At 49.1% G+C, this 14,522-nt stretch overlaps 1 protein-coding gene across 28 annotated transcripts in view; it reads right to left on the minus strand.

The window, feature by feature from the left end:
- The window catches only part of LRRFIP1 (LRR binding FLII interacting protein 1), a 100,059-nt gene that overhangs the window by 48,821 nt on the left and 36,716 nt on the right, over positions 1-14,522 (minus strand). For 10 of the 28 annotated variants that reach the window (XM_082763857.1, XM_082763852.1, XM_082763844.1 and 7 more), the window contains exon 2: positions 8,466-8,552. In XM_082763857.1, the coding sequence (XP_082619983.1) occupies positions 8,466-8,552 (87 nt within the window). Of the gene's footprint in view, positions 1-2,603; positions 2,622-8,465; positions 8,553-9,110; positions 9,341-13,532; positions 13,666-14,522 lie in introns of those variants that run through there. The other 18 variants (XM_082763853.1, XM_082763854.1, XM_082763845.1 and 15 more) reach the window with 6 other exon arrangements.

The raw sequence follows: 14,522 nt of genomic DNA on the forward strand, positions 1-14,522 counted from the left end.
GTTATGAGGTAGAAATTGCAGAGAGTTGCCCCATTAGGAGGCCGTCCTGGACAACCCAAACTGCACAAAGACCTTGGGATGCTGTCAGGTGTGAGGTGAAATTGGGAAAAAATAATATTAGAAAGTATTTAGGCCAGTAATTTGAAAATGGGAAATGAATTCACTGCATTGCAGGTTTAAACAGTATGTGAGCATCTCTCTGGAGCAAGAACAGACAACAGTTCAAGGCATTTAACCACATCCCTACGAGGACATAGAAGCATTCCCTTCCTCTTTCCCTGTTAAAATCTATTCTTCTGCTCAAATATGTGCAGTAACCCTCTACACTGCTTATCCAGGTTGCACTTACATGAAATTTCTCCCTTAAACTACATGAAATTAGAGGGCACTACATGAACTACCATTTCTCCAAGCTTACGTGCTTCCTCACATGTGCTTGGACTGGTTACTTCCAGGAAGAACTGAAACATGTGTGTGACAGCATGCTGTGCAATTGCGTTTTACATACATCATGTGCTGCAAATGAGCCCAATTCCTAAAATTATATGAACTCCAGCTGGTCGGGATTGTAGACATGAGCAGAACCTGCAGATTAAACTTGGTGGTAAATCAGATCAGGTAAAGCCTTATTAAAGGCTTTCTTTCCCCCAGATTTTCTGACACTAGAAACAGATTTAATTAAAAAGCAAACAAAACCGTACAACCAGGGGGAAAAAACACACAAAACGTCAGTATAAAGGCAGGGAACCCTTTCTCACACCTAGGAAGGGTCCATAAACACGCTGATGACTTTTGTAAGGTCTCCTACTTCCTTTTTCTTCTTCCCTCTGTTCTTACTTTCTGACACAGGCTTCGGACCTCGGTTTCACAGAAGGGAGATGAGGAAACACCCCCTAAAAGACTTGTAAGGCAGAAATTAAATTCCACTTCCAGTCTTTTTCTCCACCATTTGAAGTGACGTAGCAATGTGCTTACTGCCCCCAAAAGAAAATTGTTAATGAATGGGATTGCTCGGTGACTATTTGTAATCTGAACAGCACATCTTGCACTGGATTCAACCAGCATCATCTCCCATATCAGCTATTTTGTCCCATCAGCCACTTCTCAATTCTTTAAGTCATCTGTTCTGCCCAAAGGGGCCTGGCTGGAGCGAATGTATGGGTTAAAGGAGATGGAAATGCTAAAGGCTATTCATCTGGTCTTAAGTTGGATGTCTCTGCCACCCTCAAGTTCTCCTCTACCCTGAGAGGTGATACTAAAATTAAATAATTAATGACATTAATACCATTGAGAGAGAAGTCCAGATCAGATTTGCTCACTAAGTGACAGTGAGACTGCTAGACTTGCAAACTCACTACGGGATGTTGTGAAGCTAACCCACTTATCTTCTCATCCATGTCAGGACACCAACAGTAAACAACTTCTTTGTTTCCATGGGGCTGCGTATGTACCAGGAGATTAAATTAGTGTCCATAAAGGAGACCGATAACGAGCCTGGTGATCCACGGGAAGCTGTTAATGTGATTCACTGGGTACGCAGTCACTGCCCATATTAAAACAAGAGTAAGATGTATTTGTCACCAAACGAAGCGAGTCGGGATTGAGCAGCAGAGCACATGCCTTGAGCAGACACCTTCGCACACACAGGCACTTAAAGGAGAGGTCAGCATTTCCAAAAGCACACACTGCTATGCCAAGCATTGGGAAACATGCAGCCAAGGCCAAAGCAAGCAGGCTGGGGGGCTTAGGACACATTTATCACTCAGCAAGCAAGCAAGCAAAAAAAAAAATCTCAGAAAAATTCATTCGTTGAAATGGAAAATGGGCAGGCTTAAAGAAGTGCATGCTTTGTCCCTCCCTGAAAAACCTCTTCAGGGCTATTCTCCCTGCAGGAACCACACAGGGCGCGTGCTGGAAGTGCAGAGGGGCCAAAAAGCTTTTGCTACAGGGCAAGTGACCCCCGTTACAGCTATGCTGATTACTATTATTATTAGCTGAGCCACCTTTTCGAGCTACGAGGAAGAAATTAGGAAGAGATCATGCCTTCAAACCAAGGGGGAGAATATTAAACAATATAAAAGTGCTTGTAGCTTCTTGGGCAGACGGCAGGAAGGCCATGCACTTTATTTACAGGACGATTACAAATTCAACCACCGTATCCCTGATTTACTCGGTGCCTTTCTGCAGGCAAAGTCATCTCAAAGTCACTCCTCCTGCTAGCACCTGTTAGGTGCTTGCTTGAAATATTTCCAGCAATACACTTGGCCTTCAACAGCAACACTGCTGTACAGTGACACGGGCGCCACCCTATTTGCACGCATTGGATGGTTTGCAGAACTGCTCTTCTGCTCGTTGTTCATTGCCAAATAGTCACTGGGAAAGGTTACATGAAGTCCTTGACCAGCCATTTTATGCAGGTCATCTTCCCCCACTCCCCTTTATTACCCACCCCACCGGGCTAGGGGAGGAAAGGGGATGTAAAGGAGTGGAAATACAAAGCCTGCTGGGCATCTTCCGTTCTACAGAAGTTTTTCTGAAGTGCTAACAGGATTGGTAATGTGAGAAAACACGCATGCAAACAAGAATGAAAGAGCAAGCCCTACCTTCTGAACTTGATAGATCTAGGGGGAAAAAAAAGGGAAAAGAAAGAAACAAGGAAAGAAAAGCGAGCGTGAATGGATGAACAGCAATGCGATGTTCCATGAGCCAGGCTAGAGGGAAAAATATCAATTTTACAGAACATGAATACAGAAAAATACAGAGTAAAACATGAATACAGAAAAGTACACATTGAAATCCTGTCAAGCTGAGTGAAATGAAAGCAGGGTTTATGTTCCAGGCCTCCTCCACGTGCCTTGCTGAAATACGCTCCTGTTTGCCTACCTGCTGGACTCCTGGAGGTGCAGACACTTCTCCCTGAGCTTTGCACTGGCCAGAGACTGACCCGCTGTAAGGCAGGGCCTCTTGCCTTTCCAACCCTCCTTCTAAATGTCACAGATGCCCAAATATTCACCTGGGGTGACAGTCGTGCATCAACCAGAGTAAAAGCAAACCCAGCAGTGCCTACAGAGCAGCTGTCCTTCTGCTAAGGGCAATACCAGCACTGCACATCCTCCAGCTGCGTGCGGGACAGTGTCAGCATATCAGAACGAGGGCTGCTCTAACACAGCTGAATTTAGCTGAAGCAAAGCACAGCGCTGCTCTCAAAACCACCAGCTGCCCGGGTAAGCGCCGACGCTGAATAAATTCGCCCACCAGCCCCCTGCTCCATGAAGGTGAGCCAGGGGAAGGGGATGTTGCCCCGACTCCAGGCCTTCAGCTGGTCAGAGGGTGGCAGGGAGGTTTGTCCCCTGTATTTTGGGGCCAGAGGATCCTCGCCACCCGCTGCTCTCCTCGGCCACCTCAGGTGAACCCTGAGCTGGGAAGCAAAGCACCCTCCTGCCAGTCGCTGCCTCGGTGCCCAGATCAGGTTCCCCTTCATGATTGGGAAGGCCAACTGCAGAAGCCAACTTAATACCTCAGAAGCATTAATTCCTCTTGCTAGGAGCACCCAGGGGATAATTGAGACCCGCACTGAAAGGCAGCGTTCCCACACAACTAATCACCTCGCTGATCTGCTGCTAAGAAAGCCTCTGAGAGGAAAATGAAGGCAAGCCTCCCACCGTTCCCAAGAGCAGGGGCTGATCTGCACATGCAGAGCGCTTTATCTGCGCGGGAAGCCAAGCACCACAGCTTTACATGCGGCTGGTGTTCCTCTAGCTCTGCCGTGGACGTGTCTCCCACACCACGCTCCATATACACGCTGCTACACGGATGCTTTCAGAGCACGCCACGCACGGCTTTATTCTCCAAACCCCGACGCTTCAGGCTTGGCACAGCAGGTGCTCCTGGTGCGTGCAGCAGGGCACTGAAGAGGTTTTGTGTCCAGGACCCAGATTACGGGTGGCTACGATAACAACAGGGCCCTTGTTCGGGGCCGGGCACATCAGAGCAGTGGAGAGGACACGGGGACAGAGCCACGTTTGTTGTCCTCACTGTCACCACCTTTCACAAACCTGGGGTTTCTCGGTCAGCCGTTACATCAGCTCATCTCTGATCAGTCTCTAATCAGCGTGCTGTCCTTGTTAGATAACATGGAAGAGGGAAAAAACCTATTTCAAACAGTCCTCTCCATCGCAGGTATGCCCCCCACTAAGAGCTTAACAGCCAACAGACCTCTGAGCAGCCTCCGGTCTTAGAAAGCACTTTCCTCTCTTATGGTATCACAAAAATGTGCTTTGCCCACAGTATTAGTGGCAGGCTCTGACTGACACGAGAGAAAAAAAACACCACAAAGTATTGGCAATGCATGTTATGCCACCAGAAGCATAAATGCAAAGGAGGACAAATGCATGCCAAGTGTGCCAGGGAAGGAAAACTGACAAAGCAGCAAAGGCAAATCTTGTGCTGAAAAAGCAGCGAGGAGAGCAGCACATCGCACGTGCCTCGGACTAAAAGCCCAGGCTCATCTGCTGGGTGAAGTGGCACGCAGGAATCTTACCCTGCAGATTAGGGAGTGGGAGGAGAGCCTTCTCTGCTCACTTCAGGCATTAAGATTGGCTTAAACAGTGGTCTCCGAGTGTCAGTCCTCGAGGAGACATTTCAGCAGCACCCACAGGAGGTACTCCTACAGAAAACGCTCTCCACAGTTACCCCGAATGCTGCAGCTTTAAACTGTCTTGAAACATAACTGTTGGATAAGTCTTGGAAACAGGGCTTTAATAAATTTTATTGCAAGCTTCTACAAAAACAAATCTCTGCAGTTTAACCTGGTAACCTCGCTAGAATTAACAGTTTGGTACTCAGAGAAACCAGCCAGCTCTTGACTTGTTCTGCTGTGAGTGAACAATAAATACCTGCACGCACACAAGCGTTTGACTCAGCACCAAACACAGCCCTGCAGCAGGAACCAGATGGACCAACCTTTGGCTCTGCAAGCATTTAAAGAGCACGGCAGCAGGGTGGGGGCAGCACAGGACCCGTAGGTGCCGGGACTCCTATCAGCTACGTGCCACCACCTCTGACAGTCACCCACGCGGCTGAGCAAGGCAATTGGCATCTGCCTCTCCTGCTCTGACTTACCGCGTGCTCAAGGGTGCCAGAAAGCCCGCAGCAGCCTCCTGCTTAATCGCTTGCATCTCTGGTGGCTAGCAGCAGCAGCAGCAAGCAGTGCAGAGCAAGTTCACGCGGCTGTGTTCGAGCACATCTGCGCCTTTCTCAGAGCCTCTCCACGAGGAGCGTTGCTCTGTCAAATACACGCGATTCAGGACTGACCACTGCCCTCGTCTTCACAGAGCAGCGTAGATCGTGGTTCCTGTGCTTGTTTTCTTTCAGAAAACACCCTTTACCTGGCTTACTTCCCTGTTAGACTTGCACGTGTACGCTCCTTACCTTCCTCTCCCTGACAGCACGCTGCTGCTCGGCCCGAGATGGTATCAGGCGATGAGATGAAACCACCTTCCCAAACACACCTGGGATCCTGTTCCACCACCCAGCACCGCAGCAGCCTTCTGTCGCAGCTTTCCCACATCGCACAGCACAGTTCTTTCCTCCTAAAGCCGTCTATACCTTAGATTCCCAACTCAATTTACATGAACCAAAGGCAGGTCCTGCTCACCACCACCTAAACCCAGGCTGCCTGTCACGAGCTCCTCACCATACGCTCCTCTGAAAGGAAAAGGACTGGTCAATAATGTGGCTGATAACAACCACAATCTTAATTTCCAGAAGAATCACCTGTGCTGAAATTTCTGCTGTGCTACATTAAGCCAATCCTGCCAGAAGGAGCTTGGTATGGTATCGCACACTCCCCACCATTTACTGGTGAGCTTTATTACACGGCTGTGACTAATCTTTGGGGCATTCCTCACATGTGGCTACTTTAACAGCTTTCTAATAAAACAGCTGCTCCTTCTACTACAGAGACTTCCATGATAGAGAACAAAAATCTCAGGTACCTGGTGTATTGGCACTTCCAGCAAGAAGAGCATGAGCTAAATCATATACACAGCCTCACGATGCAGAAATTATCCAATTATTTTCAAGTTAGGAAAAATGAAGGACGGATTAAGAAACATCTTTAATATTTGCTGGTGGGCAGGACAGGAGCCAGTCTTTAGTCCAAATCCAAATCAGTAAAACACCCTATTTCACTGCCAGTGGGAGCTATATTGCCATGTTTATAGCTTGTAATGGGAACATCTGGAAACTTTTAACCTAGGCCAACAGCATACATACATTCTCAAGAGATCCATGCTCCACCAGAAGCCTGTCAGAGCATGTACACTGCTTGAAGCATGAACAAGTACACGCACACGCAATAAATTTATTCATTGCTTTTTAAATCCCATAACTGGCTCTAAGAAGCCTTCTGAAGTGGTAGCGCTTAAAGCTCTGGTTGTTTGACATGTGTGAATGTGCTATTTATTTCTCTGAAGAGTTTGGGAAGGAAAATGAAGATGGCAGACAGCAAGCTATCCAGACACCAGTATCACCATAGTATGTTCTCCAAAGAAGCAGCTGCCAAATCCCTTGTGCTGCTTGCTACTCAGGGTTTTATTTATCTGTGCTCTCTTTTATTATATTTGGAAGATATCTGTGGCAATGAAAAGCTTTGTGCAGCCACCCTCATTAGCTCTACCTTGCATCTGGGGGGCTGAGATGAAGCTATGTGAAAAATCCAGGGAATATCCAAGCTTGCGAAATATTAAGCAAGTGTGCAGTCACAGCCTGTAATTTATGCCAGTGAATTACAAAACAGATTGTAGTGAGTATCTGGGTTAGCTTGCACTGAATTCCCTGTGTTAGTGTGACACCCTGTACCATTCCATTTCCATCTACATAAGATTTTCACCAAGTTTCCGATCAGTTATTTGTGGGAGCACACGGAACCTTTGCAGGCTTTAGCTTCCATACCAACATTTCAATTTACTAGGACGCCCTTTGCAGCAGCAGCTTTTAATCTTCAAGGGGTCATCAAGGCTCATTAGTGTCATCTGCAAATTAGATGGTAAGGCTGTCAGCTGCCATGACACCCATACTTAGTTCGCAGCCCAAACAAAACACCTACTGTTTGTCTGCTGGGGCTCCCAAGGGCTGCTGAGCAACTCCATCACACTACAGGCACACCAGGAGGCCTCATGGTACCAACACTCATCCACGGTGCAGCCCTCATGGCCGTGGGCTGGGCTACAAGGAGCATCCCTCAACAAGCAGCAGCTGTAGCACTAAAAGGATCCGCTCTTCTACGGGCACCGTGCTTGCAGCAGTGCCCCCCTGCAGCTCTTCCTTCTGGGGTGTTTGCAGGAACGTCCAACCCGGCTGCGGGGTGCTAAGGCACATCCAAACGTGCCTCAGCTCGGCGAGGCACAGGGCTCGGCACGGCAAATTGCCCACCAACTTCCATTCCAGGCTGTTCTGTTCCTTCTCTGCATCCCAAAGATCAGACGTATGCTGCTTCTTCCTGCATAACCCCTCCTCCAAAATCCTTACTTCTTCCCTTTCCATCAAAACTTATTTTACTTGGATAAATTAAATTATGATTGCTGTTGACCCTGCTAGGTCTGCTCTGCTGTTTCAATAAATCTCACTTCATTTTTGTTTACTGGACATCAACAAATGTAAGTTTTAAGCCCTGCTGCTTGTCACACCACTGGGTTGGTCTGCCCGTGCTCCCAGCTCCATTTTAATGGCACAGTCTGAGCTTCTGTGGCTTCAAAACAAACCACTGCTCCCAGCTTCCTGGAGTGGAGAGAACACCACACAGCTCAGCTCCTACCCACCAGGACAGGAGCAGAAGTGGCTGTTTTGGTCTTCAGGATCATTCATGACTATTCCTACTCTGGAAGCCCATGATCTGCCCTCACACTGACACGTAACTTTGCTGATTGCACAAAAACAACAGTTTTTTCCAAGGGTTTTGAGCGGCTACACTGGGGATTTCATCCAAACGTGCTGGAGTAGGCAGTGTTTTACCAAGTTCAGTTTCCAACTGTCAGCCACCAAATTTTACCTCTACCCACAGCAGACCATCATTTTTATGAACAGGACAACCCCAATTTCACAGCAACGAAGTGAAACGGCTTGCAAGAAGAGAGCCACAGGAGGGCCAGGACTCTCCCTCCCTCAGTATTCCCAAGGAAATGTTAGGAATTCACCCCCAGTGCGCACACAAACAAGCTGCATACCTTCAGGTTTAATATTAAACAATGATTACGAGCTAACTAACCACTGGTGTTTCTCTGGGAATTGTTATACTGGATTATTCTTATTCAGTGAATTATTTTTCCTGGCCGTTTTATTTGCTATCCTACGATAGCAAATAAAACTGAGGAGCACCAGCTCCGCTCGGACTGAGGTCTCAGCCAAGCAGAGGCTAGCCCTCTCTTCCAGGCTCTTGGATCGTGCCCCCAGCACCTCGCACGTACCTCCTTCTGCTGCCGCTCCAGCTCCTTCATCCGGATCTCCCGTGCCTCTGCCCGCGCCGCTCGCTTCGCCGCCAGCCTCGCTTCAGCCTGCGGAAGGGAACACAGCGGTGAAATCACAGCCGGGCGCTCCGACGCGAAGCGCGCTCGTTCAGCAGGGCCCCAGACACGGAGGCTGGACTCGGCAGGGCTGTAAACACACCTGTAGGAGTTAATTCCCTCCTGCAGGGAACGGCCCTGCCTTCCACAGCTTGTTGTGCTTCCCCGGCAGGTAATGCACCTGCGTGCGGGCACTACCCCCGGTTAGCAGCCGCCTTGAGCAGCGCCCCGTGCCTCTTTAATTACCATTTGTGGGGCTGGAGAGGAAACACTGCTAGGGAGAACACTGCCGGATTGATTTATTTAAGAAAGGCAGGTCTGGCTTGTTTATTTTTTATTTTCCCCCCCATGCCGTGCAATTGTTTTTTTTATTGACGAGTTAATTGGACCCACAATAAACACGTTACGTGCTGTTCTTCCCGGCGGCTGACACGATGTGAGTGCACAGGCAGGTGCAGCGGCTCGGTGAACGCTGCCTTTCAGCACAACTACACACCACCAGGGCTGGAACGATGGAGGCAAGGGAACGGGGATCCCGAGCAAACACACCGGCTCCATCTGAGCATCCAGACGTCGCCATTCAAGCCCAAAGCTCTCCGGAGGGGGAAACCTGCCAAGAACAGGCCTCCCACGAGAGCTATAGAGCTTCCTCATTTCGACGGGGTTGGAAGTGCCAGAACGGGCTGGGAAGGAACATTTTTAATAATCTGCTTTAAATCCCAGGCGAAAACAGGAAGCCTGATGTGCAAAGTCAGCTCGGCTTTGGTCCGGTGGGATTGCGAGCGGTGCATCCAGTGTGATTCAGGAGGGCTCAGCAGGGAGCAAGCGGGATCGCGCGCTCTCATCGCTCTAGGAGGGTACCCAACTCAACTCCCCCAGCCCCAGAGCTGCTCCCTGTAAGCAAAGTACCTGTTTTGGCAGGAAAAACTACAATAATATGCAGGTCAAGCACACAGAAAGTCAGAGCACCAGCTCTTTCGCTAGCACTCCTAAACAGAAGGAAAACCAAGAGGAAAAATAAAGGTATCCTGCCCACCCCCAAAAAATGTTCAACCACTCAGACCAGCAGGAAGAGGGCTACAATTTTCAGGTAACAGGGAAGGGCTGGGGAAAGCCAAGCACAAGTTCCTGTATGGGAAGTCCGAGATCCCGCAGCGTTGTACATCTTAAATCCTCATCAAAAATAACACCAAAGAATCTGAATTAGACAGTCCCTCGGCAAAAAATAAAAAATAGAAAGTAAAAATAATAATAACAGGCACACAGCCAGCAGACGTGCTATATATCTATAGATCCTGGGGACTGTTTCAGCTCCCTGTTGTGCAAATGCCACACATAGAAATGAAAGGAGTTTCTAATCCGTACACCCCAGATGCCTTCAGCTTGAGAAACCACTTGCAACACCAGAAAACCTGCTCAGAGGGTAAAAGCGTCCACGGCAGAAAGAGCCGATGTTGGCTCGTCTCTTTTCGGCTCCTGGTCTGAATTTCGAGGCAATTAGCTGGGTTCTGGAAAAAAACCATGAACACACCTGTGTGCCCTACCAGGGACAGAGGTTCCAGGCTGTGAGGTCTGCATGTTTTTAAGACAGCCGCTGTATAAACATGCTCCAAGGCATACGCTCAAGGTAAGGAATCACAGTGCTGGAAGAAGCACTGGATTGACTTTACGTGATCCCTCTTTACCTGAAAAGAAACCTAAATAACAAGGGGGCGACACAAAGCCAGGGTTATTTGGATGTTAAAATGATTGTGGGTATCTTCCTTATGAATTTTAACAACCAGCCGATCTCCCAGATTAGAAAAAAACAGCTGTCTGTACAATGCAGCTGCTGTGCTTTACACACATCTGCATCTTCCCATGCGTTCTCCTTGTACCACAAGGGCCAAAGGATTCACAGCCTTGCAAGCTGCACTGCACAAGTACACATCCTCCAGAACCGAGCACAACAATGAAACAAAACTTGGAAAATGAAAGAAGAAAACAATATTCCAAGCCCTCCCTGAGAAAAGGCTTGCCAGTTCCCTGGATACCAGCACTGACTGCAGTGATTTGGCTTTCTGAGCATCCCATTAAATGGCACGTTACGTATACATGTATATACAGGATACGATTTGGTTTTAGATGCAATCCGTGGGGAGCCTCCAATTTACTGTATTACAGCTTTGAAGCCCTCGCCTGCTCATACAGAGCCAATTTTCAAACCTTTAAGACATGCAGGAGTAAAAATACATTTTCCTTTAGTATCCCGGGTTGGCTCACGTCCTGGAACGAGCATATGTTTTTTATGAACTTTGTCTTTCCAGGCCCACATGGCTCCTCAGCATTAAGTAGCTGTCACCGCAAGCAAGGGAACAAAATATTCCAGATCCTTTTAAATAGCTTTTGAATTAGGATTTTCTCAAACTTAACAAATCCTGCCATTAGCATGTACCCTACCAGCACCTCTGTTAGAAGCCAGTGCAAGGTTATTCCACCCCAAGCAGTAACCAGCACTTCCAATTGACTCGCTCGTGTAGCACCAAAGCATCCCAGACACTTTCTGGCTGCAGGGGCCACGGGAGGTCTCTGCTCCCAGCCCTGAGCAGTGCTGGCACCGAGCTCTGACCCCGCTGCTCAGGGTTTTGTCCACCTGGGTCTTGAAAACCTCCGAGGTTGGAGGCTTTGCAGCTTTGCAGGGCTGCTGCTTTGATGCCTGGCCATCCTCAGAGACTTTTTTCCTCTCCTGCATCATGTCAAGACCCATCCTCTCCCAATTTGACCTCACCCCCTCCACGTATCCCCCATGAAGAGCCAGCCTGTTGGCTTCTCAGTAGCCTCATCTTACACAGCAGAGGAACAAAGGGCAGCCTTCCATAAGCCCGGTATTTTGCAGCAAATTCCACGAGTGAACTGACCATTACATTTCAGACGTGTTCCTCGGGGTGCTGGGTGCTGTCTAGGTGATCACTGAATTGTTTCCAATCCAGCTTATTTCGTTACCTTGGGCAAGGTCAGTTAAAAAGGACTTTTTGGCACTTCAGGCACTTTGAGTTCCTTTGGGGGGTAAGCAAGAGCTCCCAAATACTTGCCTGTACCCAGAAAGTTGTCAGCAAGGAGCAGCAGGTCAGCCAGCAGCACAAGGTCCATGTTTTACCGCAATGGTTCCCAGCCCTTCACGGCTGAGGCTGTCCACGAGCCTTTGGAGAGCATTTTCTGGCAGTTTTCCTGCACAAAAGCACAGCCAGGTGCTGCAGACACATGAAGGATCGCATCGTGACCTCCGCTGCCACTACGGACTTTAGGCAAAGGGGGTAAGAGGGTCAGATTTATTCTGCACCTCTTCCTCAAAAGCAGGAGCACGACTCAGCTCGTCTCGGTTCAGCAGACCACACACTTGGGCTGCGTTTTCGCATTAACAGCTCTCTGCTATAAATACCTCGGTTTCTTGCACAGCCTGCAAAGCACGGCGTGAGCTCGGCCCTTCTCCCCGTGCTGACTGCCCCAAAACAGGCTCTGCCTGAACGGCCCTGGCCTCCCTCCAGCCCCAGCACTGCCAGAGCAGACCCGAGTCACCTCGCCCGTACCCCGACAAGGGCCACGACGCTGCTCAGCACACCTCCAGCGGCGATGAGCACAGGCAAACTTTGAAAATTCGGAGTACGAAAGCTAAAATGAGAGTCTCGAGGCTGCTAAAACAAACAGCTATTGAAGGGATTTGAGATGAGATAAATCACTGAGACTGAAGGAAGCAAATCTTAGAACCATCTATAATTCACTGCCGACTCCGTGAGTAACGCAGGCCTCATCAGAAGTGACAGATCACTGGCAAAAACAGACGAGTAAGAACACAAAGCCTAACTGCACTCATTAAAGAGCTTTTGTAACTCCCTTCTTACGAAGCATTGCGCATCTGACAAAGATTGCTGGTGGCTTCAGCTGAACCGTGCATACCATCCAAAAAAAACCTGCAGGGGCTTCATGCAAAGCCCCGTGGGCAAAACGAGAGGAGACGGCAACCACGCTGCCGAGAGGAGCGTGGAGACCCACAGCAGCTGAAAAAGAATTGCCTTATTTCGGGAAAGTCGCTGGAACTCTGCAAGTACACATCCTGCATTTTTGTCATTTCAGTGCAGTCGCCCGCAGTGATTTATAGCTGTAGACGCCCTGCGAAGTGCGTGTTGCTTTTGCCTGTCCTCCTGCTCTGCGCCCCACAGCCCTGCTTAATGCTGGGTTCAGTGTTCAGAGGAAGATCCAGCCCTGCGCAGCAGATCCTTATCGTGCACGAAGGAGTTTGGCACCTTCGGCCCTGCGACCTGCTTCGTTACCGCCGTGCGACGCCGTCCAAGAACAAGCTGGACACCAGCCGGGCAGGGCCAGCAGCGTTTCCTCCCCCTGTTTGCCCCACGGGGCTGCGGGGAGAAACGGGAATATCCACAGCTGTGGGGTCAACCTGTGCTGTGCCCAGTGCTGCTGCACGAAGCACAATGCTGGAGGAAGCAGGGACTTCCCGGCCCCGAGCGCGGCGTCCTCTCGCCTGGGGAAGCTGGATGTCCATTATCGTCCCGACGAGAGAATTATGGAGGTGCCTTGGTTAGGTAGAGGCTGATGACACACATCCTGAAGGTGTGCATTCGCGGAGCTTTTCCTTTCTGCAGCGTTCAAGGGTTCATTGTTACACTGGAAGCCCCAAGAAATAGCCAACAAAGGCAGGAAATTATGCTGCTTTTTTGAGCACTGAAAAAAAATGATGTGGACTTACCACAGGGCTACACGCATAGAAGGTTTCAATCTATACAAAGCTCTCCTTAAATCCAACGTACTCAAAATGATCTGCTTCTAAGGCTAAAAATTAAGATTAGGTTTGTTTTTTGTATTTTGCGGAGGGCTGAAGCGTTTGTTAGCTTGCCAGCATGAAACCATATTCAGAAAGCTCTCTGATCCCAACGCCGCAGACATTTTAAGACATATGTTTGCCCGACTAAATGATACCTGCAAGCCCTGCAACAGCTATTACATATTTCTGTAACAGCTATTCTCAGGCTGAGTTGCTTGCCAATGTGCCCAAGACAGAGCCAGCAATTGGCATTTACTGTGAGCACAACTTTTCATGGGTGCTGCCATCCCGCTCCTGTGTGCTGCAGGTGAAAGCTTTTTCCTGAAGCGTTGCACAACGGTTCGCTCCCTTTACGTCAGTCACATGCTTCGTTAGCCAAAAGAAATCTGATAAGGCTTGGTGTACTTCTCAGAAAGGTACGGCTTATTTGGACAGGCAGCACCTGACTTGCTGTATCCCCACAGTGCAGCAGGCGCACGAATTCACCGCAGGAAACCCGCAGCACTGCTGTCCTCTGCCTCCCCTCCGCTCCAGCAACAAGTGATGGAAACCAGCGAGCCCCAGGAGCTGCCCCTGAATTATCACACGCTCCTTCGCCCTGAAACGAGGCTGTCTGGAAATGACTTCTGTGGTTAGAGGTCACTCACCTGCATTTTTTTGCAGCCGAGTTGGGATTATAAATAAATACACTTTGCACCATTTAATCATCTGATGGCGAGCCTGTGAATCACGCAGGGATTGCTCAGCCCACATCCTGCCCAGCTTACCTTTCTCTTCCATGCAAATGGCTCAGAGGGCAGCAGGTTCGCCTAAATATAAACCAAGGATTCCTTGCTAACCACCACCCTTTGGGCAGAGAGGCCCATTATGGGCTGGTCTGACAGCTCCCCTCTGAACCACGGGGTGACAGCGAGGAACGAGGAACGGGGAGAGCGACAGCTCGTGTCAGCAGCTGAGAAATCCCTCCTTTAAAACTTCATGCAGGCTCGGGGCTGCTTTGAAACTTGTAGGAAGCACAGACCCAATTCAGCTGGTGTATCTGCTCCCATACCAAACTGAGCAGCGAGCAGCTTACATTTTTGTGCCTTATTTTTAAAAAGCCTTCAAAAATTCCCAGCCTTTTGCAGAGCTAGCTGCCTGTGACT

The sequence above is a fragment of the Aythya marila genome (assembly GCF_965140915.1).
Source record: "Aythya marila genome assembly, chromosome: 6".
Taxonomy (NCBI): Eukaryota; Metazoa; Chordata; class Aves; order Anseriformes; family Anatidae; genus Aythya; species Aythya marila.